At 38.4% G+C, this 27,151-nt stretch overlaps 1 protein-coding gene across 1 annotated transcript in view; it reads left to right on the top strand.

Moving 5' to 3' along the window:
• Positions 1-27,151, top strand: part of CCDC178 (coiled-coil domain containing 178) — a 483,098-nt gene that overhangs the window by 70,902 nt on the left and 385,045 nt on the right. The window contains exons 12-13 of the mRNA XM_056138448.1: positions 7,423-7,606; positions 26,582-26,644. Of these exons, the coding sequence (XP_055994423.1) occupies positions 7,423-7,606; positions 26,582-26,644 (247 nt within the window). The remainder of the gene's footprint in view (positions 1-7,422; positions 7,607-26,581; positions 26,645-27,151) is intronic.

The raw sequence follows: 27,151 nt of genomic DNA, 5'->3' as shown, positions 1-27,151 counted from the left end.
TTAATCGTTCTAAGAATCCTAAAGTAGCTCATTTATCTCTTCCTGTCCCCTGATAGATTAGCTCAAGGTTCTAACCACAATCTCTTTGCATCCTTTTTCTTCCTGTTCCAGTAATTTTACCTACTGTCATCGTTTTAAGATGTTGTGCCTTTTAAATCTCTACCACATCCTTTATTTCTCTTGATAGCATCATTTTAAATATCTACTCATTCCCAGAGCACAACTTGATACAATTATCCACTAAGTTTCTTGTTTTAAGCATTATCCTATATTCTTCTCTACCACTTAGAGCCAACCTCTTACCAACTACTATTAAGTCTTTTAAATGATTTTCCAATAGGTGTTTCCTTTCTGTCTGTTTCAATTATCAGGAAAATAAGCCAGGCTCTAATTGTCTCCTAATTGTTAACATTCAAACAGGCTTCCAACTGGTCTACCTAGCTCCGAGTTTGTACTTAATTCCAGTATATACACCGTCACTGGTGAAAATTATCTTCAAAGATAAATTATTTACTTTCAACATCTTAAAAATGTTTCATAGGTTTGCTATCAATTATAGAAAAATATACCAGTTGCCACATCTGTAGATTAGGCGTTGTAGTCTATAACCTATACAACTTCACACTGTTCTCTACCACTCTTTTCCATGACCTGTATAATCTACTCTACCAAAATGCTTACATATGCAAACTCTTACTGTTTGTACTTTTAGTCTTGGTTGCTAGTTGAAATACCTTTCTTGTCTTAATTTTTAGCATACTTTAATTCCACATTTTCTCTTCCTCTTTCTTCTTTTAGCTTTGAAAATATTATTCATCTCATATTCATGAGTGCCATTAGCTATTTCAAAGTTTTTTCCCTATTGATAATTTATTTTCCTTTATCTACAAATCAAGGTGGTATTAAGAACTCCAGCTGCTTATATTACTGTACATAATGATTGCACAGAAATTTTATAGCTTTTATTTTACCTGCACTGTAGCACTGTCCTCCCGTTGTTCATTGATTTGCTCTAGTAGGCCCAGTAACGTCTCCACTGTGAGACTTCTTGTTACTGTGTTTGGCATGTTGAATATGTCACGGGTAGCTTGCCAGTCTTTGCCGTGCAGACGAGATAGATACTCTTGGTAGCTTGTCGGGCTCTCAGAGAGGGTCAGAGAAATTGAACCTGGATTGACCAGGTCGGCTGCGTGCAAGGCAAATGCCCTACCTGGTGTGCTATCACTCCAGCTCATATTTTGCCTGACGAGAGTAAAAAATAGGAAACTTTGCTTGAATTCATCTTTATGCTCTAGCAACCAAGCTTCAAATGACAAAGACCAGCAACTCTTCATTGAATCCTCTCTTGCTCCATATACTGATCTACTAGATTTGTAACACTATGTATTAGCTACAGGGTTGGAGTGATAGCACAGTGGGTAGGGCATTTGCCTTGCACAAGGCCGACCTGGCCAACCCAGGATCAATTTCTCCGCCACTCTTGGAGAGCCCAGCAAGCTACTAAGAGTATCTCGCCCACACAGCAAAGCCTGGCAAGCTACCCATGATGTGTTCAATATGCCAAACACAGTTACAAGTGTCACAATGGAGACAATACTGGGACCGCTTGAGCAAATCGATGAACAACAGGAGGACAGTGACAGTGACAGTGTTAGCTACTATTAGTTTGCTTAATAATTCCTCTCAGTTGATATTCTTGTCTATAAGTACTGCATATATAGGATGTCTTTGTATAGGTCTTACTTTTTCTTTAATACATTTTAAATGGAATGTTTAATGAAGCACATTCTGGGGGAAAAGGTAGTTCAGATAGAGAAGGGAACACCAAGAAAAGGATGTTTGTAGGACTCACTTGGGATGAGAGATGCGTGCTGAAAGTAGACTATAAACCAAACACAATGGCCACTCAATACCTCTATTGCAAACTACAACACCCTAAAGAAAAGAGTGAGCAAAAGGGAATACCCTGCCACAGAAGTGAGGTGGGGTGGGAGGGATTGGCTGAGGGGTGGAAGGGCTACTGGGATTATTGGTGGTAGAGGGTGGGCACTGGTGGAAGAATGGGTTCTCGATCGATCATTGTATAACTGAAACCCAAGCATGAAGTTGTAAGTCTACAACTGTACCTCATGGTGTTTCACTAATAAATATATATATATATATATATATATATATAAAGTTAAACTATTAAAAAAATATATCACAGGTAGCTTGCCAAGCTTTGCCGTGCGGGCACGATACTCTAGGTAGCTTGCCGGGCTCTCCGAGAGGGGCGGAGGAATCGAACCTGGGTCGGACGCATGCAAGGCAAACGCCCTACCCACTGTGCTATTGTTCCAGCCCATTAAAATAAAATATTTTATTTTCTAAAATAAAAATAAATGCAATAAATACAGGAAATTAAAAAATAAAATAAATGGAATATTTTTGTATAGGCCTTATTTTTTCTTTAATACATTTTAAATATGTGACAAAGAGTTAAAATGAGTTTATATTGGTCTTTTTCTCTGCTCATTTATTTGTGTTCTTACTTGCTCTGCTATATGTTCTGATGTTACATCTACCTGCGATATCCGTTTCTATACCAAAACAATGTTGATTAATTTATTTGTATTGTATATACATTTTATGTATTTTTCTTTTCATATCATTCTTTTCCACTTAATTCAAGTAGATAACAGTATAATGAAGATACAGGATGCTACATATTTTTAATTAACAAAAATTTATCAAATCATTTAGAGTTGTTATTCATTGCTACATAAGCACAATACCTTCACTTTTTAAAGTTGAATCTTTATTATGCCTTCAGACATTGAACCAAGATAAGTCTCATTTCTGGGGTACACCAGAGCAGTGCCTGACTGCCCAAACAGAGCCCTAGGAATTGAAAAACCCCAAAACCCAATCACCACCATGATCAAGGCAAATCTCCACAGGCTCGGGATGAGTCTCATGTAAGAGTGAATCTGTTGTTTCGGTTTTGTGACCAAAATCTCCAGGGTCTCATGGAGTCAGAGATGGGTGATCTCCCCATATCTTTGTGTTCTTCTCGGATCTGGAAGAGCTGCCTCTGGTGCCATAGAAGTTTATTAACCAGCCATGATTCAGAGGCTTGCACATGAATCTTAGAAGACATCAACAAGCTGCAGAGATGCCTCCTGACCCCATAGTCACCATCCAGTTAAAAATTTAACTTCAAGTCTATCACCCTATTGAAAACTTTAGAATTCCTGGAGCATGAGGCCTCATTTGTGACTGTGTGATAGCCCATCTAGTTACAGGGTGAGATACAACAATCTTCACACATCTTCTTCTAAGGAAACGTTTTAAAATCATCTTTAGCAAATTATTCATAACAAGCAATACAAAATAAAATATTTAGGGTCTGCTATTGGGACAGACTTGGGTGATTTTCTAGAAAATTTAAAATAATGGTGGTAGAAAGGGGTAATAGTGGTGAAGTTGGTGTTGGAATATTGAGTGTAATAAACTATTGTGAACAAGTTTATAAAAATAAATCAAATTTTAAAAGAAAAAAGATTAAAGTTTAATCTTTTAATAGTTATTACAATTTTAATGACTAGAATTTCAGCAGATTTTTCACAAAAAATAAATTGTGAATGAAACTATCTTCTCAGTTGCATTAAAATGATTTATGAGTTTAAAATAGGTTTATTTGATTCCAAATTTTTTTTTCTGAACACTTATTAATGTTGTCTCACCTCCTCTATTGGCAAGTTTTGGGTCATACTTTTGTCAGTTGTAGGAAGCTGTCAGTTTTTCACCTCTGTATTTGACTCTGGCCATTAATTTCATAAGAAGAGAATAAAATTTAAAAAATCTTACTCTCTTAAAAAATTCTTCAATAATTTATCTTAATCGTGCTTACTTTTTCCTCCCTTCTTTTTCCCCAAAGTTCAAAAAAAAATTTAAAAATGTTTAAACAAATCAGTGTTACTAATAACTTTAGGAAATGCCTCCATAAAGTGTCCCAAACTGTTCTAATAAATACATACTAGGGCTGGAGCGATAGCACAGCGGGTAGGGCGTTCGCCTTACAAGCGGCCAACATGGCCGACCCGAGTTCGATTCCTCCGCCCCTCTTGGAGAGCCCGGCAAGCTACCAAGAGTATTCGATATGCCAGACACAGTAACAATAAAGTCTCCAATGGAGACGTTACTGGGCCCGCTCGAGCAAATCGACGATCAACGGGAGGGCCTTTACCTTTTTACCTTACCTAATATAGATTAATATATCTAACATATTGGGCTGGAGCCATAGTACAGCGGGTAGGGCGTTTGCCTTGCACGCAGCCAACATGGCCAACCCAAGTTCAATTCCTCCGTCCCTCTCGGAGAGCCCAGCAAGCTACTGAGAGTGTCTCGCCCACACGGCAGAGCCTAGCAAGCTACCCGTGATGTATTCGATATGCCAAACACAGTAACAACAAAGTCTCCAACAGAGACATTACCTGGCCCGCTCGAGAAAATCGATGAACAATGGGAGGACAGTGACAGATCTAATATATTACATCTATGTGCATAAATTCTACAGAATTTCTATCTTATTTCTTCATTAAAATCTCAGTGATTGCATTCTTAATATCATCAATGGCAAGCTAATCACATATATATATTTAAAGTTCTTCATGATGATTTATTATATTCAATATTCTAACACAAATCTCACCATAATTACACCTTCCCACCACATTACTTTCAATTTCCCCAAACACCACCAACCCTGTTCCAATAGCAGATCCTAAATAATTTATTTTGTGTTGCTTGTTATGAATAATTCACTAAAAATGATCAAAAAAGATTTCCTTAGAAGAAATTGTGTGAAGACTGTTGTATCTTACCCTGAAGCAATTAAGCCCTTATATAAAAGATTACTAACATGTAGTTGCAGGTTAAGCCTTGTGTGTTACTATTTTCTTAATCGAGATTGGTTGCCTTCTACTTTACATTCCATCTAATATGGTGTGCTACTCCAGGTGGTGTAGAGTTTGAGATGTTGCCTCAGGAATCCTGAGATTTTGAATGGGGCGTTACATCTGGATTTAAATTTTTAACTGGATGGTGACTTTTTGGTCTGGAAGTATCTCTGCGGCTTGTTTATCTCTTTTGATATTTATTTATAAGTCTCTGGATCGTGGCCCATTAATGAGTTTATATGGTGCCAGAGGCAGTTCATGGTCATGACTCCCAGAAAAACAGGGGCTTGGGGAGAGGTCACCCATCCCCAACTCTGGGAGAGCCTGGAGATTTTGATAACAAAACCTGCATACTTGAGTTTTTCAACAGATTCTTTCCTGGATGAGACTTGTCCAAGCCCTTGTAGTCTGGTCATGAGCATGGCAGCAATTGGGTTACGGAGGTTTTCCGCTGCTGGGGCTCTGTTTGAGAGGATGGTGGGCTCATCCACCCCCACTCTGGGATGCCCTTGATGAGACTCAGACTGGCGTGGGGTCAAGAGGCATTTCTGCAGCTTGTTGATCTCTCTTGAGATTTATTTATGAGTCTCTGAGTTTTCAACAGATTTGTTCCTGGATATGAGGCTCATCCCAAACCTGTGGAATCCAGCTGTGAGCATAGTGGTGATTGGGTTATGGAGGTTTATGGCTGCCAGGGTTCTGTTTGGGCAGATGGTGGACTCACCTGCCCCACTCTGGGGTGCCTGGGATGTGACAGTCTGGTATGGGGTTTGGAGGCATCTCTGCCTAATCACATGCATTTTAAAAAATGTGATATTTAATGGCAGATGCTTTATTTGTTACAAGTCTTTTTTTAGTGTTTTGTGCATGTAAGTATTTGCTATAGGTCTAGAGAGATCATGCAGCAGGAGGGTGCTTATCATACACGTGGCCAACCTGGATTCAGTCTTTAGCAGCTCATATGGTTCTCCTGAGCACCCCCAATATTAATTCCTGACCACAGAGCCAGGGGTAAGCTCTGAGCACCGCCAGTATGGTACCAAAACAGAACAAAACAAAAAGTGAAATTGTTTGGGCTGGAGCCATAGTACAGTGAATAGGGGTTTAACCTTGCACCTAGCTAGCCCAGGTTCAAGCCTTGGCACCCCGTATAGTCTCCGGAGCCCAGCCAGGATCTCTGAGTGCAGAATCAAAAAGTAAGTCCTAGTAAATCAGGTGCAGGAGCTCTCTTCTGTCAAATAATACTGAGATTTTAGTGGAAATAATGATGATACACGGTTGTTTGCTTTGCAGTAGAGTATAATTTGACAATTTTGTCTTTTTGGTAAGCCGCTATCTATAACAATGGGTCTGTTACTTTAGAAAACAGCGGACCAGTTGACTTTAGCAAACAACTTTATTTAATTACTTATTCATATGATAGGCAGCCTTCAGTAAGCTGTCCAGAAAGGACCTTTTTTATGATTATTTAAGATATATCTTGATGTAACATGCTTGATGCTAACTATGTAGTATTAACTTCTCAATGGTCATTTTCTTATATTCAATATCTGTAAAATTTGAACATTTACTTTTCATGCTCCACTGTACCCAAAGCAAAACCAAGTCATTGCAGCTGCACTGATACAAAAATGAAGTTGAGAAAACAAAGTATTGAGTATCAGAAAGACATACTGATATAAAATATGACAATCTATACTAATTTTTTAAGAGCTTCTAACTGTACCAATTTAAATCCTCATCAACAAGAGCAGTTTGTTTTCTTTTTACATCTTCTCCAATACCTGCTGCCTGTTGCTTGTTTGATAAAACCATCTAACTGCTTAAGTGTTATCTATCTCACTATCATTTTGACTTGCCTCTCTTTGGTGACTGGTGATGTTAAACATCTCATTTTCTTGTTGGCCATTTTCATAATTTCTTTGGAACAATTTCTGTTCAGCTCCTTGGCCATCTTAAATTTTTCTTCTATTTCTTAATCAATTGTGTTAATTTCCTTAAGTTATTTTGAATGTTTAATCTTTGTGACCTGAAAGCTGATCACCCAGGAGCCTTAGGACTTTCTTTGTATTAAGCACAGGGGCCAGAGCGATAGTATAATGAGTAGGGTGCTTGCCTTGCACACAGCTGACAGGGTCTTGATCCCTGATGCTATTTATTGTCCTCTGCCAAAAGTGATTCTGGGTAAGTCCCGAACACTGCAACACATGCCCCTCCCCCCCCAAAAAAAAGAAAAGAAAAAATAATAATTTGGCACAAACTGATAATTGAAGCAACCAAATGAGAAAAAAGAGATAAATGGAATATATAGAGAAATTATCTATGTTTTCAAGGTTTATTTAAATATCTGGTTATAGTTTTTCTTATTTTAATGTCTATTATATGCTTTGTATTCTATTTTGACAAAATATGTAGTTAAATATATTTGCTTCAACATATACCTTTTAAAATAATTATATCAATTTCTGCTTTATTTTTATAGTACAAAGGCAAAGGCAGACATTGAGTCTGAAATCCATGTTATGTTAAAAATGGTCATAAAAAATGATCAGCTACATAAATATTTACACAGGAGAGCTTATGAAATCAGTGCTGTTTACCACCTAACTAGATATAAATTAGAAGACTTAGAAGAGAAAATAGTTGAAGTAAGAAGAAAATTTAAGGTTTGTATTTCTGATTTCTTAGCTAAAAAGGGTAATTATTCCTCTAAGATATCCCTCAGCATAACTAGTTAATACCTTTCACTATTACTAATATTAAATTGCCTTGAGTACCAGGAAAGAAAGACTTTGGTTCAGTCTCACCCAACATATCTAATGTTCTGCTCTTTGTAGGGGAGTGCCCTTGAACCCAGTGCAGTATATGCAAATGAAATACCAGGACTTGCAAGTTACTGGATTCTAGAGCACTAAGCAAGTAGTAAACTGTGATGCTCCCTCCAGCCTCTTCTCATTCTTAAGTGAGAGATGGGATGACTAACCACTCACTCCCTGGTCTTAGAGACCAGCAAAAATTATTTTATTCATAAAACACAGGGACTCAATCTTACCATACACTTATGTTCCTCCTCTATTTTGAGATTAGAAAAAGATATGATTATATCTGTAAAATATAAACCCTTTTATTCTGTATCTAACTCCTCATCTAACAATATCTTCATAGAAAACTTTTAAGATATTTGAATTTAGCATATATAGATCATCCAAATATATATATTTTTATGTGCTAAGGATTTTTTTCTCTTTTGACATGACTACTCAACTTTGTTGCTGCATAATACCTGTATTTTTATGGTTTGCTAAATAATTTATAATATCTTATATGTCAAAATGTTAATAAGATAAAATTTATGAATAGGAAAGTTCACCTTAACCTTATTTTTGAAACATAAGATATGTGAATAAATATGTATTTTCAGATATAAACTAATGGTGCATTTATAATTGTCAAAACTTTGTTCAATTCATAGTTGTCTATGGCCAGTGGTTTTTCTTTTTGTTGAGACTGTGATCCTGTCCTGTCCTCCCGTTGTTCATTGATTTGCTCGAGCGGGCCCAGTAACATCTCCATTGGAGACTTTGTTGTTACTGTGTTTGGCATATTGAATACTATCAATGGAAACATCATTCACTGGGACCAGAGAGGTAGTGCCTTTGTCTTGAACTTAGCCAACCTGGGTTTGATGCCTGGCATCCCATCTGGACTTTAGAGCACCACCAGGAGTGATTCCAGAATGCACAGCCAGGAGTAATCCCTGAGCACAGCCTGGTGTGACCCCAAAACAAAAACAAACAAAACAAAACAAAACAAAGAGAGCGAGAAAAAAGAAAACAAAATCATGCACGAATTTAGCCACTTAACTAAAGGCAATTAAGTAAGAAAATTGATCTACACAACTGAGTTGGTGGTCACTGGCGTTTGAATTGGAAGGGCTTTGGAGCCTTTGAGAGCCTTTGTGCAGGTGCACCGCTATGCTGAGATCCTGTAATTTACAATACTGTTTGCAAATGTTTCCATGCATGGGAAACTGTCATTAACAGTATTGTAAATTACAGGATCTCAACAACAACAAATACATAAATAATGTGGCCACTTAGTGCATTTTAATTTTTTAAATGTAAAGGAAACCCTATCATCTATATATTTTTCTATTGTTTTCATACTATACTTCCAATTTTTAGACATACAGTTTTATTAGTCTGGGTTTAGAATAAATTAGACTAGAAATAAATTTAATTAAAAATAATTTAGACTAAATTAAAAGAGTTTTTCATTAAATTTCCTAAAAATATTCCTGTTAGGACTGGAGAGATAGTACAGCAGGTGAACACTTGTCTTGCATGTACCAGACTCAGATTCCTTCCCTGCACCACATATGGTTCCCCGTGCCTCAGCAGAAATGATCCCTGAGCATAGAGAAAAGAATAAGCCTTGAGAATAACTGGGTTTAGCCCCTGAAAAACAAAAGCAAACAAAAATATACATAATTTGTAGGTAAATGCAAATTTGATGTGAGTGCACTATAGTTGCTTTGGCAACACAAAACAAAGTGCCTCCCCCAATTTTGTTCAAACAAAATCATAAAAAAGTGTTTATCAGTTCATTTTCCTCCCCTACCAGTTGAATAATAACTGTACGGGCAGTCACAGAAAGAAATTGATTCACTGAGAAAATATTCTCATGGTTGACCATTCTCACAGATTTATGAGCTGAGTATATAGGGGGGGAAAATTTGGGAGATGTATGCCATGTATATCTGTTTCAGAATGGAAATAAATTAAAAACAAATTTTGAGTTTGTAATAATTCAACTTGGTCATTTTGCTTTGGTAATTACTTTGCTGTCTTTCATTAACTCGAAGTGAAAATCTGTAGCTTTTTTTGAGTCTGGGTACTACGGTTTTTATTTTTTCCCCTAACTTTGTGTATCTATTGATTCTGGCCTGAAATTAATCTTTAATCCATTTTATAAAAATTAGTTACAATAATTAATGCTTCTGAGATCATTCTCGGAAATGAGAAATAATCACTTGAAGTTTAAGAAGCAGAATTTCTGAATTATGTTGTTTTACATTAATGTATCTTTTAAGTGTTGAGTACACATTTTTTTGGACTAGAAGAAACCTTAAACTATCAAGATATTTCTCAGCTTATAGATGATTAGTTACAACTTGTATATGACTTCAATATCAATGACTGATGGACTATGCGTTAATCCAGGCCATCATGTCTGTCCGGAGGGGAAAGGGTGTTGCCCCATTCGCCCTTTCCTCTCTGGAAAGAAAGATGGTGGCCGCATGGGAGCCTTGTGGACAGCAGGTATGAGCCGGGGGTGTGGAGACGACTAAAACCTCATGGGAAGGGGGGCGTTTCGGTCTGCCCTTCATGCCCTACGGAGGCCACCAGTTGCCCCCCACGAGCGGCTCTCCAGCATGGCCACAACTCCAGAGCACAGAAACCAATTTCTTAACTATCTGACTTTCAGTAGAAATACTTCCAGGGTCAATAAGTAAAATAGCAGAAATCCAAAACCAACATTTAATTCTTGAACCCAGCTGTAGAGAGCAAATCACTTCACAATGCTTTTTCAGCATGTCTGATTGGGGGGGGGGGGGGTAAACTCTAAATAATAGTGGTGAATCTTTTAATGAAACAATGAATATAATCAAAGCAGATAGAGTGTTAACTAGAATTCATCTGCCTCACAGGGACTGGGAGGGGTGGGGGGTGGGGTTTTATTGGGGTTCTTCATGGTAAAAAATAAGTATTGGTAAAGGGAAATGTGTTTGATATTTGCATGACTGAGACCTAAACCTGAAACCTTTGTAACCTTTCCCACAGTGATTCAATAAATAAAAAAAAAATATATCAATGACTGACAATCTAGAACAAAACATGATCTTTCAGGACAAAAATTAGCCAACAGTGAAGGAAGATAATAAAAGAGTAAGATATATTTCATTTTAATATTGATGAAAAGAATAGAAAATCGTGTTTTGCCTCAAAAGCGATAGTGTAACAAAATTGAAAGCTTTCATAAGATGTCATATAGTTTTCAATACTTTATTAGAAGTTCCGTGTAATTTGAAGGAATTTAAAGATTTTTTTCTTTAGAAATACTGGAATTTTGGTATTAAATAGAACATCAGGCCTCTCTCTGGTTCCATTCATTGTACTAGAAATATGTGGAAATTTAGACAAGAAGAAAGAGAGTAAAACTGAAAAAGAAGGGGTTTCTGGCAATAATATGCTGCATTTTCCCCAAGTGTTACTTGATTTAGTGTCCACAAAACTATGTAGTTGCTATTAATAAATAGACTCATTTTTTTTAAAAAGATTTACTAGTGCAACACCATGAGGTACAATTGTAGACTTATAAATTTTTGTGCTTGGGTTTCAGTTATACAATTATCGAGAACCCATCCCTCCACCAGTGCCCATTCTCCATCACCAATGATCCCAGTATCCCTCCCAACTCCTACCCCTTCCCCCCACCCCACCCCACCTCTGTGGAAGGGCATTTGCTTTTGTTCTCTCTCTCCTTTTGGGTGCTGTGGTTTGCAAAAGAGGCATTGAATGGCAATCATGTTCAGTAAATAGTCTACTTTCAGCATGCATCTCCCATCTTGGGAGAATCCTCCCAACATCCTTTACTTGGTGCTCCCTTCTCTATCTGAGCTGCCTTTTCCCCTAGCCTGTGCGGCTGGCCTTCAAGCCATGGAGTGAACCTCCTGGTACTTATCTCGGCTATTCTTGGGTGTTATTCTCCTATTTTGTTACTTTATATTCCACAGATGAATGCAATCTTTCTATGTCTGTCCCTCTCTTTCTGACTCATTTCACTTAGCATGATACTTTCCATGTAGAACCACTTGGATGTAAATTTTATGATTTCATCTTTTCTAACAGCTGCATAGTACTCCATTGTGTAGATGTACCAAAATTTCTTTAACCAGTCATCTGTTCTCTGGATATCGGGTTTTTTTCAGATTTTGGCTATTGTGAACAGTGCAACAATGAACATAGAAGTGAAGATGAAATAGACTCCTTTTGAATTGAAGTGGTTTGTCCAATGTAGACTGTATTTCAGATAGCTACAGTTTGGAAACAGGGTTTTCTGTTGCTGATCACAGATTACTCAGACAGTAGATCTTATCCTCTGCCCAATAAAGATTCCGTTATGCTCAAAACTTCCAATTAAGTATATTCAAGATCATTTTGGAGAATTAAGTTTTGGTATAATGGTGTTATAAACATGGCTGAGTAGGCTGTAACAGTCAATCCTCTCATCTAAAGTCAAAGCAGAAATCATATGTTAGTCTAATCTGTGATTGAATGATTTGCCTGACTAATGCAGGCTTCTGTAGATCTTCTCAGTTGTGACTGATAGCTCATGGAGTTGAGGAATGAAGAGTTGTGAAGGACACAGGGGACAAAGTGATATCTACTGCTTTAGTAGACCTTGCTCAGGGAAGATAGAGACCATGAGGCCATGTAATTCCTAAAACCAGTGACTTCCTTTTTTGGTGTCTTTGAAGTGCTACTGAACACTTACAGATAACAGAGCTGGGATAAAATGCTGTGTCCCAGGTAGTTTTCGGATAACTGAGTCCCCTCTCTTTCTTGTACTCAGGGATGTGAAATTGTATCCATAGCAGGAATTAGGGACCAAGGACCCAAATTTGTACATGGTTTGATCAAAGAGGCAGAATAAGAGATGTGGATAACTCCTCTGAGTGAGTCCTCAATATATTTAGACAAGAATGATTCAGGCTGTCAATTTTTCTATACTGTCCCCATCAATGATAAACAAAGAAATCCCAGTTTCCCTATATCCCCTATTACTTTCCTATCCCCACAAAGAGTAAACAAACAAATGAGAAATTCAAAACTAAAGTCACACTGCCATCTATTGGGAAAACAAAAGAAGATAACCCAGATGTGGGACATAAATCTTCACCAGGAATCTATTTTTAAAATAGCAAAGTGGAAATGCTGAAAGATAATTACAAAACCAGAGATCAAATTCACAGACATAGTACTGGAGGGCCTACAAGACATTTTGCAAAATAAAACTCAATGAAGTTAAAAAATCCTAAGCACAGAAGTCTGGTCCAGTATACTGAAAAAAGAGCATATGGGTTCTTACCAAAGTAGCTGATTGATGAAACGACTGTATCACTGTATCACTGTTATCCCGTTGTTTATCGATTTACTCAAGTGGGCACCAGTAACATCTCCATTCGTCTCAGTCCTGAGATTTTAACAGCATCCCCTTACTCGTCTTTCCTAACGCTGCTGTATTGGAGGCTCTTTCAGGGTCAGGGGAATGAGACCTGCTATTGTTACTGTTTTTGGCATATCGAATATGCCACGGGTAGCTTGCCAGGTTCTGCAATGTAACAACAACAATAATAATCAGTGATTCTATATTTGAGGAACACTGAATAAGCTATGGAAGCAAAGTTGGTCTATTTAGTAAGTAGCCTTAAAGTCTTACAAAGAAGAGAATGAGTGAAACATACACTAGCAATGTACACATGTCACAAGAAGAAGCAAAGATTTGGTAATGTGTGTCAAGGTTTATTAAAAAAATATTTTAATTGAATCACCGTGAGAACAGTCACAAAGCCTTTCAGTTCAAGTCTCGGTTGGTCATACAATGATCAAACACCCGTCCCTTCACCAGTGCACATTTTCCACCACCAAGAACCCTAGTATAACCCCCTCCCACCCACCCCCTGCCTGTGTGGCAGATTTCCAATTTACTCTCTCTCTCTCTACATTGATCACATTCAATATTATGACAAAAGACACAACATTGTTATTTGGAATTTTCCCCAACATTCAGACTTGCCACAAAGACATCATTAGAAAGAGCATATGATGTTGTGTGGCCACAATAGCGGCCATGCGAATTTGGATTTCTGATATTTTAGTAATAAACCTAGAGGGATTACTGCCAGAAGCCCCTGGGTTCTGAGATTGGTATGTGTGCCTCTGGGTTCATGGTCAGTCAGAAGCCAGAGAAGGCGTTTGAGGGTGGCAAGCTGGAGCATTGTCATGGCGGGGAGCAGGGCCAATTTCACCCCCATCCCATGAAGCCCCACTTGCCTCGTCAATGCAGTCTCATACCTGGCTGTTCATTAGGCTCTAAAAGATGCAGGCCACCATGTTGCCACTGCAAAGGGGAACAGGCGGAGGGACAGACACCCTTCCCCTCCCAGAGCGGCATAGCACCATAGTTAAATACACAGTCCAGATGTATTTCGGTTGGGCATTATCTTTTGCTCAGATTTTCCCACCACCATTCAAGCCTGATTTTCAGGGACAAATGCTAGATCATATACTTTCCATTGATCACTTTGAATATCAGGAAATGAAAAATCAGGTTTGGAAAATAGTCCTGGTACCTGCGTGCCAGAGCCATGCTTGTAGAAGCTCATGGTCACTGGGATTCCATCTGGAGAAGGCGGGGAGACAGCACCTACCCCATCTGGGACCTCCCCATGATATTGGCTCTGTTTGGGACCCGGAGAATTCTCCAGAAGCTGTGGGGCTCTCCAGCCGGTTTTTTTCTTTGCTGCTGTGTCTATTAAAAATTTTGTGAGAAGTTTTGTTCTTTAAGCTCGTTTTCTCCCTTGAACATGTATCTCACTTGTTTGTCTCTCTGTTCTTTGCTTGCTTGTGAGAAACCTGTCTTCTCTCTTGAACATGTACTTTTCTCTCTTTCCCCTCACATCTTTCTAAAAAAGTTTCAATAAAATATATTTTGCTTCACACATAAAAAGGTTCTGTGAACAATATTAGACTTCACTTGAAAAGCAACCATAGGAATCATGAATATTTCAGAAAGTGAAGAGAAAGAGGGGAGCCACGAAATTACTTAAAGAAATAATTGCTGAGGAATTTCTAAATATGAGGAAATAACTAACCATATTTGTCCAGGAAATTCATGAAGCGTCCACATTTTTAAAGTAAAAATAAACATACTAAGAAACTTCATTGTTAAATTACCAAAAAAAGAGCTATTAAATGCTCGTAGTGACAAATTTTTAAATGTGGCTAGAATGGCACCTGGTCAACACTATCACTGAGTGGTCACAGAAACTCTACAGGAAAAGTATGGAATGACATATTTTAATACTGAAAGATGATAAACTATCAAGCAAGGACACTTAACCATGCAAAATTATTATTCAAATATATGAAGAAAATAAAAGGTAAAGGCAAAGGCCCTCCCGTTGATCGTCGATTTGCTCGAGTGGGCCCAGTAACATCTCCATTGGAAGCTTTGTTGTTACTGTGTTTGGCACATCGAATACTCTCGGTAACTTGCCGGGCTCTCCAAGAGGGGCAGAGGAATCGAACTCGGGTCGGCCATGATGGCCGCTTGTAAGGGGAACACCCTACTGCTGTGCTATGGCTCTGCACAGCTGAGCCATAGCACAGCGGTAGGGCCTTTACCTTGCACGCAGCCAACATGGCCGACCCGAGTTCGATTCCTCCGCCCCTCTCGGAGAGCCTGGCAAGCTACCGAGAGTATCTCGCCTGTACGGCAGGGCCTGGCAAGCTCCCCGTGATGTATTCGATATGCCAAACACAGTAACAACAAAGTCTCCAATGGAGATGTTACTGGGCCCACTCGAGCAAATCGATGATCAACGGGAGGGCCTTTACTTTACTTACTTACTTTAAATGAAGAACATTAAAATTTACTCAAAAAATTTTTTTTTGCTTTTTGGGTCACACCCAGCGCTGTTCAAGGATTACTCCTGAAGGTGTTGGGGGGACCATATGGGATTCCAGGGACCAAATCCAGGTTGGCCTCATGCAAGACAAATGCCCTACTCACTGTACTATTACTCCAGCCCCTACTCAGAAAAAAGTCTAATGAGTTTCACCACAACAAAATTTGCTGTACGGAATTGTTGCAGAAGGTCTGTATGGAAAGCAAAGTAACACAAAACCTTACACATATGTCTCCTTTTAAGTCCATTAAAATTTAATAATACATATTTAGTGCCCCATACTTTTGCATAAATACCACTGGAATATTGATGGCTTGACCCTTGATTATTATTGAGTGTCTTTGTCTCTTATCATATTTAAACATCTAATTTATCTATTAAATATAACAGCTCTTGGCTTTTTCTCTAATCTTGTTGGCTTAATGTAGATCACACTAGTCTTTCACTACTAGTCTGTTTGTACCTGAGATGTGAAATAAAATCAGAATATAGATAGGTTCTAGTTTTTGATACACTCAGACACTTTTGCCTTTGATAGAAAAGTTCAGTCTTCTTTCATTTAGGGTGACTAATGACAAAAGCTGTTTAATTAGTAGCACATCTTTTGTTTTCTGTTTTCTATTTCTGGTGTTTCATTTTATCAATGCTTTTATTTGAATGGCTTTTCAGGGTAATTCTTTAGCTACTTCAACTTTAAAAGTATTTATTTATTTATTTTGGGGGCTACACTCTTTTGTGCTCAGGACTTACTCCTGGCTCTGTACTAAGGGATAACTTTTGATGGGAAGTTCTGGTGATAACTTCTGGGGGGACCATATGGGGTATCAGGCATTGAACCAAGGCAATGGCATCCAAGGCAAACAATCTATCTGTATTATCTTTTTATTTGTAATTCTAAGTATTTCTGTTTCAGAATTTAATTTTGTAGTTTCCATTAGGATTATGTCAATTTTTAGTACAAAAATCTCTGTTCTGTTACAAATTTTCCATTTGACTACAGATTCTGACCTTTCCCTTCGATATTTTAAATTATCATTATCTCATATTCAGCATAATCAGAAAAGTTAAGCAAGAATAAAATAATAAAAAGAAGTCTACCTTTGGTAGCATTGATAATTTGGATTGCCCTTTAATTTCTATTTTATTTGTTTTTAATTTAACTTTTTTTAAATTTAGTTTTGTTTCCTGCTTCAGAACCATAACTGCCATACTTAGGCATCACTTTTTTTTTGGGGGGTGGGGTCATACCCGGTGATGCATGGGGGTCACTCCTGGCTCATGCACTCAGGAATTACTTCTGGCTGTTCTCGGGGGATCATATGGGATGCTGGGAATCCAACCCAGGTCAGCCTCATGCAAGACAAACACCCTGCCCATTATGCTATCATTCCAGCCTCTCAGGCATCACTCTTGTATGGTCAGGGAACCCTGCCAGGTATCAAACTTGGATAAGGTGCATGCAGGGCAAGCACATTGCCCACCATACTATCTCATTGGCCTCTCATAATTCATATCATTTCTTTTACCTTACTTTTGATTTTACATTTTCTTATTAAATTTGTTTAAATTTTTTTTATTTATAAGTTATCTAGTTTCTTGAGCTAGGCCTTCCTATATTACTATAAAACTCCCTCAGTATTTTTGCTTTAGCCCATCAGTTCTGATGTCTGCATGTTTTTATTTTCTCTTACTCCTAGTATCATTTTATTTCACTACTGATTACTTCACTGACCAAATAGCTATTCACCACTGTTGTTGATTCACAAAAATTAGTGGTTTTCCCATACTTCTTTTCCGAGTTTTTTAGTGTACTTTTACAGTACACTATTTTCAGACACTATTACATAGCAACAGAATTTTTAAAGAATATAAAACAAACTATTTTAAAAATTATAGATAGCCACAAATGCCCCAAATAGCCAAAGCAATGTTGAAGGGAGAAAGATGAGAAATAGAGGTCTTGGCTTTCTTGATTTCAAACAATACTTGGAAACAAATCAGTGTAAATAAAAATAGTATGATATTGGAACGACACACACAGACAATTGGAACACAATTGAAAGCCTAGAAATAAGCCTTATACAGAGAATTAATTAACAGAAATGGAACACAGCTATACAATGAAGAAAGGTCAGTTTTTACAACAAACATTAGTGAAGAACCTGGACAGCTCCACACAAGTAAAATAAATATAAATAAACATTTATATCATAAAGACCTTGTATAGCACTGTGGCACTGTCCTCCCATTGTTCATCGGTTTGCTAGAGCAGGCACAAATAACATCTCCACTGTGAGACTTGTTGTTACTGTCTTTGGCATATCGAATACGCCACGGGGAGCATGCCAGGCTCTGCCATATGGGCAGGATACTCTTGGTAGCTTGCCAGGCTCTCCGAGACGGACGGAGGAGTCGAACCTGGGTCAGCCACATGCAAGGCAAACGCCCTACCCGCTGTGCTACTTCATTGTATGGGGGGGGGCACTAAAATTTGGTTTGGTGTGATAAAGTACGTGTATTTGAGGCATGAAGTTATACTCTCCAAATTTATAGTCCGATAAAGCAGTGACATTTTTATTTAACAAATTTTAATGTACAATTTTTAGACTGATGCTATTTTTAGTGTAATGTTAAGCTAAAAAAAATGGAAAGTTTCTTAGGTTTTCCCATATGCCCTCTGTTCCCACATATTTATAGTTCATCCTACTGTCAGCATTTACAAAAGTAATATATTTTTCACAGTTGATGAACGCATCAGAATCCTCTTAAGTCTGTAATTTATTATGATTAACTCTTGGTGTCAGACATTCTTTGATCACAGATAAATGCATAATGATATGTATTCATTATTGTGTCCTTGTACAGAATATTTTCACTATCCTAAATATCTTCCATGTACAAATATCTTTTTTCCTGGAAAAAGCCCTGAGCCCTTCTGGGTTCTCCTCACCTCTTCCACCCAAAAAAGAGACAGAAAGTAAGAGAAAAGAAATGGCACTTGCCAACGCTGGTATCAGCAAGTCTATGAAAGACTGTCCAAATTGTGTCTACTACTTTTTTTTCCATTTGTTTTGCTTTTGGGATCATACCCAGCAATGCACAGGGGTTACTTCTGGCTCTGCACTCACAAATTACTCCTGGTGGTGCTCAGAAGACCATATGGGATGCCGGGAATGGAACCCAGGTAGGCTGCGTGCACGACAAACACCCTACCCACTGTGCTATCACTCCAGCACCTCTGCTACTGTTTTTGACTCGAGGCCCATCCCTAGTTTCCTGCTTCCCAGAGAGATATGCAAGAGTGTAAGTGGTATTTCTCTCACCTTTGATTCTGTAACCTTTTTCTCACCAGTGTTGCTGTGTCCTAGGGTGGGTAAAATTAGACACGCAGGACCTGTGTTTTTAATACCCATAGTTCATCAGTTGTTCTGAGCATAAATTTCACAGGTTAACACTCCAGGGACTTGTCTCTGCTGAGCTGTACCAAAGAATTGGTGTTGGATGGAGAGTCCAAGTCCCTCTCTCTGCTCCCCAGTTTTCCTAGCTTCAGAATCCTCTGGATTCTAAATTTATGTAAAGCCCAGCTTGGAGTTTCTGCCTTGGAGAGAGCTCTATCTCTTCTATCAGTCTCAGTATTGGCTCCTTGTCCTTGGTAATAGAGATTCTATTTATCTGACTTTTACAACTCTTTCCATGTAAATAATTTCTTACATAACTATAGTTTTTTTGGTTCATGCAAGAAGGTAAGTTAGGTCTTTCTAAAGTCGATCACGATCACGACCATCCTGTTATTCATAGATTGCCTAGAGCAGGCCCCAGTAACGTCTCCTTCATCCTAGCCCTGCGATTTTTTTAATAAGTGCCACATTCAAGGTTCTTTTGGGGTTAGGAGAATGAGACCCATCATTGTTACTGGTGTTTGGCATATTGTGTACGCCACGGGGAGTTTGCCAGACTCTGCCGTGTGTGCAGATTACATTCGGTAGCCTTTCAGTTTGTCCAAAGTAGGAATGAGATAATAAGATCGCAGGCCACAAGCTTCCGGGAGCTGGGTTTTGTAGTCTCTGATGAACTTTCTAAAGTGTCATCTTGAATCAGAAATATATTTGTTGACTCTTAATTTACCAAGGGTCTTTTCTTCTTTATTTAAGGGCAGAATATTTTGCCAAATTGAAGGAAGCATTCACATTACTGGTAAATGTTTTCCATTAGTAAAGGAATGAATAAAATAGTAATAGTGCAAATAATCCTACTAACAGTAATAGTCCTTCAACAAGTGGCTATGTATCATCTAAATAAAACATTAGAAAAGATGTTCCTCAGAGACTAGTAAACCTGACATCTATGACATAGATAACATCAGATACTCATGGATCTTGGTGACCCAAAATATGTGAGGATGAAATAAACTGACTTGTTATACTGCCTGGAATACTTTCCTTTTCCATTCTATTGGGTTAGAGAGACCATTCTTTGCCTGTGAGTAGGTCATAAATTAGTCCCTAAGTCACTGTCACGGTCCTCCCATTGTTCATCAATTTGCTCGAGCGGGCCCAGTAACGTCTCCATTGTGACAATTGTTACTGTGTTTGGCATATCGAATACGTCACGGGGAGCTTGCCAGGCTTTGCCATGTGGGCTACATATTCTCGGTAGCTTGCTGGGCTCTCTGAGAGGGGCGGAGGAATCGAACTCAGGTCAGCCATGTTGGCTGCGTGTAAGGCAAATGCCCTACCCACTGCGCTATTATTCCAGCCCAGTCCCTAAGTATTTCCATTTATTTTTTTTTATTTCCCCCTTCTTTTTCTTACTTTAAAAAAAATTTGTGGGGGTTGCTGGGAAGTTTGGGCCACACTCAGTTGTGCACAGAGAGTATTCCTGTAGCTGTGCTCCCGAGTGAACCCTAGCAGTGCTCAGGGTACTTTATGTTGTGTTAGGGACCTAACCAAGGTTGGATGCCACCTGTACTTTTCTTTAGTCCCTTCCCTCCTTTTTCCAAGGGATATATAATTTTGTTGAAAGAGTATAATTTTAGAGTAATATTTTAAAAATTTTAAATCTATAAATTACGTTGAAAATAATTAGAGTTTTGTTTCACTATGTTTTTTGTCTTAAATGAGTGATATAATACCTCCTTATTGTAATAAATGTGGTGGCATATAATATTGTATTTAACTTGAAGAATAACATATATTATTTAAAATCTTAGATATAACAACATGAAGAATACTACATAGAAAGGGGCTAAATTTACTGTTTGCCATAAAGTTACCTTTAATAACTGACTTATGTGTTTAACTCTTGAATTTATCTCCTGATAAATACATAGGTTCTAAGCAATACACTGAAAGTAAAAAAAACTATTTATTGAATGAGCTACATATATTCTTTTATACACATTTTGATATTTTACTGACAGCACAAGGGCTAGAGCGATAGCACAGCGGTAGGGCATTTGCCTTACAAGCGGCCATGTTGGCCGACCCGAGTTCTATTCCTCCACCCCTCTCGGAGAGCCCGGTACGCTACCGAGAGAATCTCGCCCACATGGCAGAGCCTGGCAAGCTACCCGTGACGTATTCAATATGCCAAACACAGTAACAACAAGTCTCATGATGGAGACGTTACTGGGCCCGCTTGAGCAAATCGATGAATAACGGGAGGACCGTGACCGTGACTGTGACTGACAGCACATTTGTGGGAAAAATGTTACACATGTGAAATGTAATACTTGATGATGACAAAGATACTAATACAGAACTCCATAATCTGTTGGAAATCACTATCACTATCACCCCATTGTTCACTGATTCTCTCAGGCGGGCCCAGTAATGTCTCCATTCGTCCCTGTCACTGCTAGTGTAGCCTGATGACATATTGGGGGCTCCTTCAGGATCAGGGGGATGAGGACCATTCATTGTTACTGTTTTTGACATATCGAGTACGCCACAGTTAGCTTGTCAGGCTCTGCCATGTGGGCGGGATTGCTTGCCGGGCTCTTCGAGAGGGATGGAAGCTTTAGGGGCAGCCTCTTTACAGGTGTTCCTAGTCAGGCATATAGGTAGGTATGATACTCTCAGTAGCCTGCTGGGTTCTCTGAGAGTGAGAACTAGAGAATAAGAGGTCGCAGGGCAGCGAATGCTTGGTTTTAGAGTCTTCTGGGAACTTGGTTTTAGAGTCTCTGGATCCTGGCCATTGATGGAGTTACACGGCAGTTGGTGGGCGTAACTGTCTAGCTACTGGAAGGTGGGGGAGCTGGGTGGAAGAGGCCCGATCCCGAACCAAACAGGCTTGGAGACTTGTTGAAAATATCTAACTCAATATAAATTAGTAGAATCTTTCTGGAAATTAATATTAATATATGTAAAGTACTTTAAAGGAATTAATCATCTAAGATCTCTAATAAAATTTATAAAAATATGACTATTAAGCATCTACTGCTGTAACAAAGATGAACAAAGGCTGCCAAGAGTATATTTAAAGATGTTTATAATTAGTTACCTATTAACCACCAAAATATGCTTATAGTGAGTATGATTTATGGTATATTTTGTCTACCATTGCACCACAATGCAGAGAATAATGCTTAGAATAAAGTCAGTCCTCTATAAATGTTTGTGGGAAGCACGAATAATAGTAAATACAAAAGGAAAATATGTAAATTTCAAATGCACAATTTCTCAGTAATACAATAGTAGTTTGATTATGTGAATACAAATTTATATCATAAATTCATTTTATTTTGAATTTTATAAAATAATAGGTGTTCTGCTGTTTTTAGAGACTTTGAGGGTCTTAATAATTTGACTCTATAGAAAATAAATTTAATCCCTGGATTTAAGAAGGAATATACCAACAAGTTATCATGTCTTTTCTCTGGGTTTGTAAATTCAGCTTAACTTGTTATTTTTTAACTAAAAATAGATTTATGTACATTCAAAATAAAAATATATTTATAAAATATATTTCTATATAAAAATTTATATTTAAAATATAAAAATTATATTTTATACAAAATATATTTACAAATAGTCAAAAATTTAATAAAGGGGCCAGAGACAAAGTACAGGAGTTAAGTTTGCTTCCTATAGATCTGACTTCAATCCCTGGCACTGCATATACAGTTTTTGGAGCACCAAGAAAGTAATTCCTCATTACCAGAGAACCAGAGTCATACCTGAGCACTTCCTATTGTGGCCCCAGTCACCTCCACTCAATGAAATAAGTACTGAGTCGTATGCTTGCACTGATTTTTAAAACCAAGACAGTCTGTCTCCTTGGCTTTCTGTTAAGAGTTTTGACCAACAAAATATTGCCAAGCAGTGCAGAGCCAGAGCTGCTCTTCTCTTTGCTAATTAACTGTGCCCACAGTTATCTGCAGGGCTCCCACATTTTGCTTTACAACTTTCACACCTGATTTTACTACACCTAATTTTACAGGGGTGTGTGGGAGAGCTCAGGCAACATGGTCAGCTGGGGCTACACAGGGGCTGGAGCTCACCTGATCTGGGCTGCCCGTCTGTACTAGGCAGGAGGCATATGGTTACAGCGATCAAATTCATAGCCTTGTGCCTGCGAGGCAAAAGGTAATGCTCCTGACCCCTAAACTTTTCTTTTTTTCTTTTTTCTTTTTCTTTTTGGATCACACCCGGCAACGCACAGGAGTTACTCCTGGCTCACTCACTCACTCAGGAATTACTCCTGGCAGTGCTGGGGGACCATATGGGATGCTGGGAATAGAACCCCGGTCGGCCGTGTGCAAGGCAAACGCCCTACCTGCAGTGCTATTGCTCTAGCCCCTGGACTCCTAAACTTTTCATTTTCAAGGTTTAATCCCTATTGTGCTAGGCTGACTTTATGTAAAGAGTTCTCCAACTTTTCCTCTGCCGCTGGAAAACAAAAGCGCACTACTTCCTTTATTCCGAGCTCAGATCTGTTTCTTTGTCGGGTCTGTACCCCTGTTCCCTCTGGAAGGGGTTTGGAGATGCAGAAAGGTTTCATCTGCTCCTCTGCAGGCACCCTTAGTCCGAGGAGTCTATTCTATCACTACAGCTCTCTGCTGCCACCTTCTGGTGTCTGACTGCTAAAGCCAGGCAACAGGTCAAAGGTGATTTAAGCATTTCCCTGACTGCAGAATAATAGCACTCCCTTTACGTGACGTCAGCCAAGCTCTCCCAAGTGATTGGTGATTACCTTTAATTCTTTCTACCCAGATGAGAAACTGAGTAATGTGGCTGACTTTATACCCACAAAGCCTAGATTGTTCATGATCTAGCCCTTCACAGAAAAATCGCGTTGGCTCCTGCTGTAAACTTTTCTCTGTAAGATGTTGCCACTCTATGATGGAAGGCCTGTGATCATCAGAGCTCCACATGCCTCAAAGCGTGATTCAGACTGTTCTGAAGGTTCTGGTAATTCCGTAGCTCTCCTAGGACACGGGTTACCTCTGGGTACTTTGCCAGTGCCTGTGTGGACCAATTTTACCACATTTTGCCATGTGGTACCTTTTCTTCAGGAATCTGCCAGAGAACATTCTCTGTCATTGTGTTTGCTTCAGATGTATGAGATCAGCATCCCAGGCAGAGATCAATGTTTTTGTTTCCTCATAGCCTTCCTTTGACTTTTCTCTCTGAGTCACAAGGATCTTTTTAGAAAACAGCGTGGACAGTTCCCTGAGAAGGTAGAGTTAGACTCCGGATGTTTTCCCAGGCATAGTGCGTATTTGTCCTTTGGTAATGAGTTGAGTTGGTTTTGCACATATATATGCTTCGTAATGAGCTCATTTTTGCCCAGAAAAGTGCAACTGTTTTAATATTTGCAGTGTCTGCTACCTAGTCTATTTTAATTTTTCAGGTATTGCCTGCTGTTATTTATTTATTTATTTATTTAAGACACAAGTTAATTTTTTTTTCCAGTTTGAATTTAAGTTTGGAGACACAAGTTCATAACTTAAATGACTTTAAAACTTAAAGAGCAAATGAATGAATTTTAAGATAATAGAAACTAATGAAACCATATTACAGTCAAACTGGCCTTTCTAAAACACACAGCCTTACTTAACATCTTTCACTGTTTTCACATCCTTTTCACTGATACCATGTCAGAGAGATGGTATGTATTCTAGAAGGTGACTAGTCTCAACTTCAGTCTTACCTCCACTCCCTATCTAAGCATGTATATACATACATACTCACACACGTATTTTTCAGTTCGTTTCAGGCAAAGGTCAAAATAGCACTCTATTTTGGAACACAGTATGTTTTCTGGTATACAGAGGCTCTTTAGTTTTCATCATCGTTTTGGGGAGGGGGAGGATCTCCTAAACAGTGCTCAGGGGACCCATTGTGTTCACTCCAAAGTGATTCTCTGCCACCTTGGTCTTCTGTTAGGTACCTGGAAGTTCTATGGCTACCTTAACAGCTTACAGGGCACAGTGCATTTTCAATTTGGTTCCCCTTTGATTAATATCTCACAAATAGATAAGATTACTCTGTTATCATAATAAAAAAGACACATATCTCTTAAGTGAACAAAACCTAACACCATCTTATAAATGGGTTTAGATGTGGTGATATCCTTAGTCAAAGGATACATTATCCTTTATGATATTAAAGTTGCTGTTTTCTGTGTCACCTTTCTATTCCATTCTTGGGTTTGTTTGTTTGTTTTTTAATAACTTAAGGAGGGAAAATTTTGAATGGTTGCTCTACAGAGAAAAGAAGATTTAGATTCATATTCTTTGTCTCTATGGTTTTTATAGATTCTGGTATATAATGAGGGATTCAGTAACTTGAGATACCAGAGACAGTTCTGAAGTTCCACAATTCCTCTTTGAAAAGTGTTACATACATTTTTAAGATCTGGAGGGTAGCCCAAATCTTCTCTCCTGATGGTAGTGGGGGATTCAACCAAGACTGGCTGCAAGCAAACCACAACACCCTAAAGGAAAGAGAGAACAAAAGCGAATGCCCTGCCACAGCGCAGGTGGGGGTTGGTGGGTTGGGGGTGGGGGGGTGTGGAAAATGGGCACTGGTGGAGGGATGGGTACCTGGTCATTGTATAACTGAAACCCAGGCATGAAAGCTTGTAAGTCTACAACTGTACGTCATAGTGTTTCACTAATAAAAAATTTTTAAAGAGTAGAATTTAAATATTACCTAAAAAAAAGAAAAAAAAAGATTGGCTGCAAACAAAGCAAGCGCCTTAGCCCCATACTATCCCTCTGGCCCAGTAATCATGTTTAATATACTTCAGACTTGAATTGTATGTATGCTGTCATGTGTTAATTATGAAAAGTAATGTTAAAAGCAAAGTTGTTTTTTTTTTTAAAAAATAAAGTGAACACCCTCTAGTTTTTTATTCTTTGTCACTACGTTTCATTTCAGGACTCTAAAATACAAACTAAATTGAATGGAAATTCTGTATTGTTTCCTGATCTTGTTTTAATAAATTTGCCTCAATATTACTTCTTTAAAAAAAAATTGACAATACTCAACTTGTGGGCTGGAGCCATAGCACAGCGGGTAAGGCGTTTGCCTTGAAAGGGGCCAACGTGGCTGACCTGAGTTCGATTCCTCCACCCCTCTTGGAGAGCCCGGCAAGCTACTGCGAGTATCTTGCCCCCACGGCAAAGCCTGGCAAGCTCCCCGTGACGTATTCGATATGCCAAACACAGTAACAAGTGTCACAATGGAGACGTTACTGGGCCCACTTGAGCAAATCGATGAACAACGGGAGGACAGTGACAGTGACTCAACTTGTAGTGTTACTCTTTATTATAAAGTATTCCAGTGGATCTTGTAATAGTAATTTAAAACAAAATAAAAAAACCTATTTTCTTCCCTAAGATTCTGTAAATAAAACTGCCTTTAAATTTGATAATTTTTAGGGTAGAGAAGAATTCTTGAAAAAAAGAACTCGAGCTATAGTGGTCCACGAACTAATGGATCAGGTAATCCTATTTTGGTTGGTTGCAATATTTGTTTTCTTTCTTTAATTTGCATTTTAGTTAGCATTTTAAATTTACCTGTAATAAGGCATCTTTTCAGTACTTGGTTTGCAAGCCAGCGGTTTTCCCTCCTTAGCTGAAGACAGTTGCCCTCTGTGTACAAGTTGTGATGTCTGATCATGCATAAAGAAACTGACCTTCCATATACATATCTCATTTTATGGTTTAATGGGAATTCCTGCCAGTCTAGTATGAGGGCAGTGCCATCTTCATCCTAAATGTCTTTTTAGTTTGTTTTGTGATGATGTGATGTTTTCTTTACTTTTTGTGTCTTTCAACTGATTTTCTTTATTTAATACTAAAAAAAATGCACTATGATAATTCTAAATAAATGTTCTAAGTCCAAAGCTTGATATCTAGCAAAATCATTTTGAATTTTTTCACCTGTATCACCAGCATATCTGTTGAGAACCAGTGTTTGAGTTTTTGATTTTTTTGTATGTTTCTAGA

Source organism: Sorex fumeus, unplaced genomic scaffold, assembly GCF_029834395.1.
Source record: "Sorex fumeus unplaced genomic scaffold, SorFum_2.1 ptg000128l, whole genome shotgun sequence".
NCBI lineage: Eukaryota > Metazoa > Chordata > Mammalia > Eulipotyphla > Soricidae > Sorex > Sorex fumeus.
This window is presented reverse-complemented; position numbering and strand designations above follow the sequence as displayed.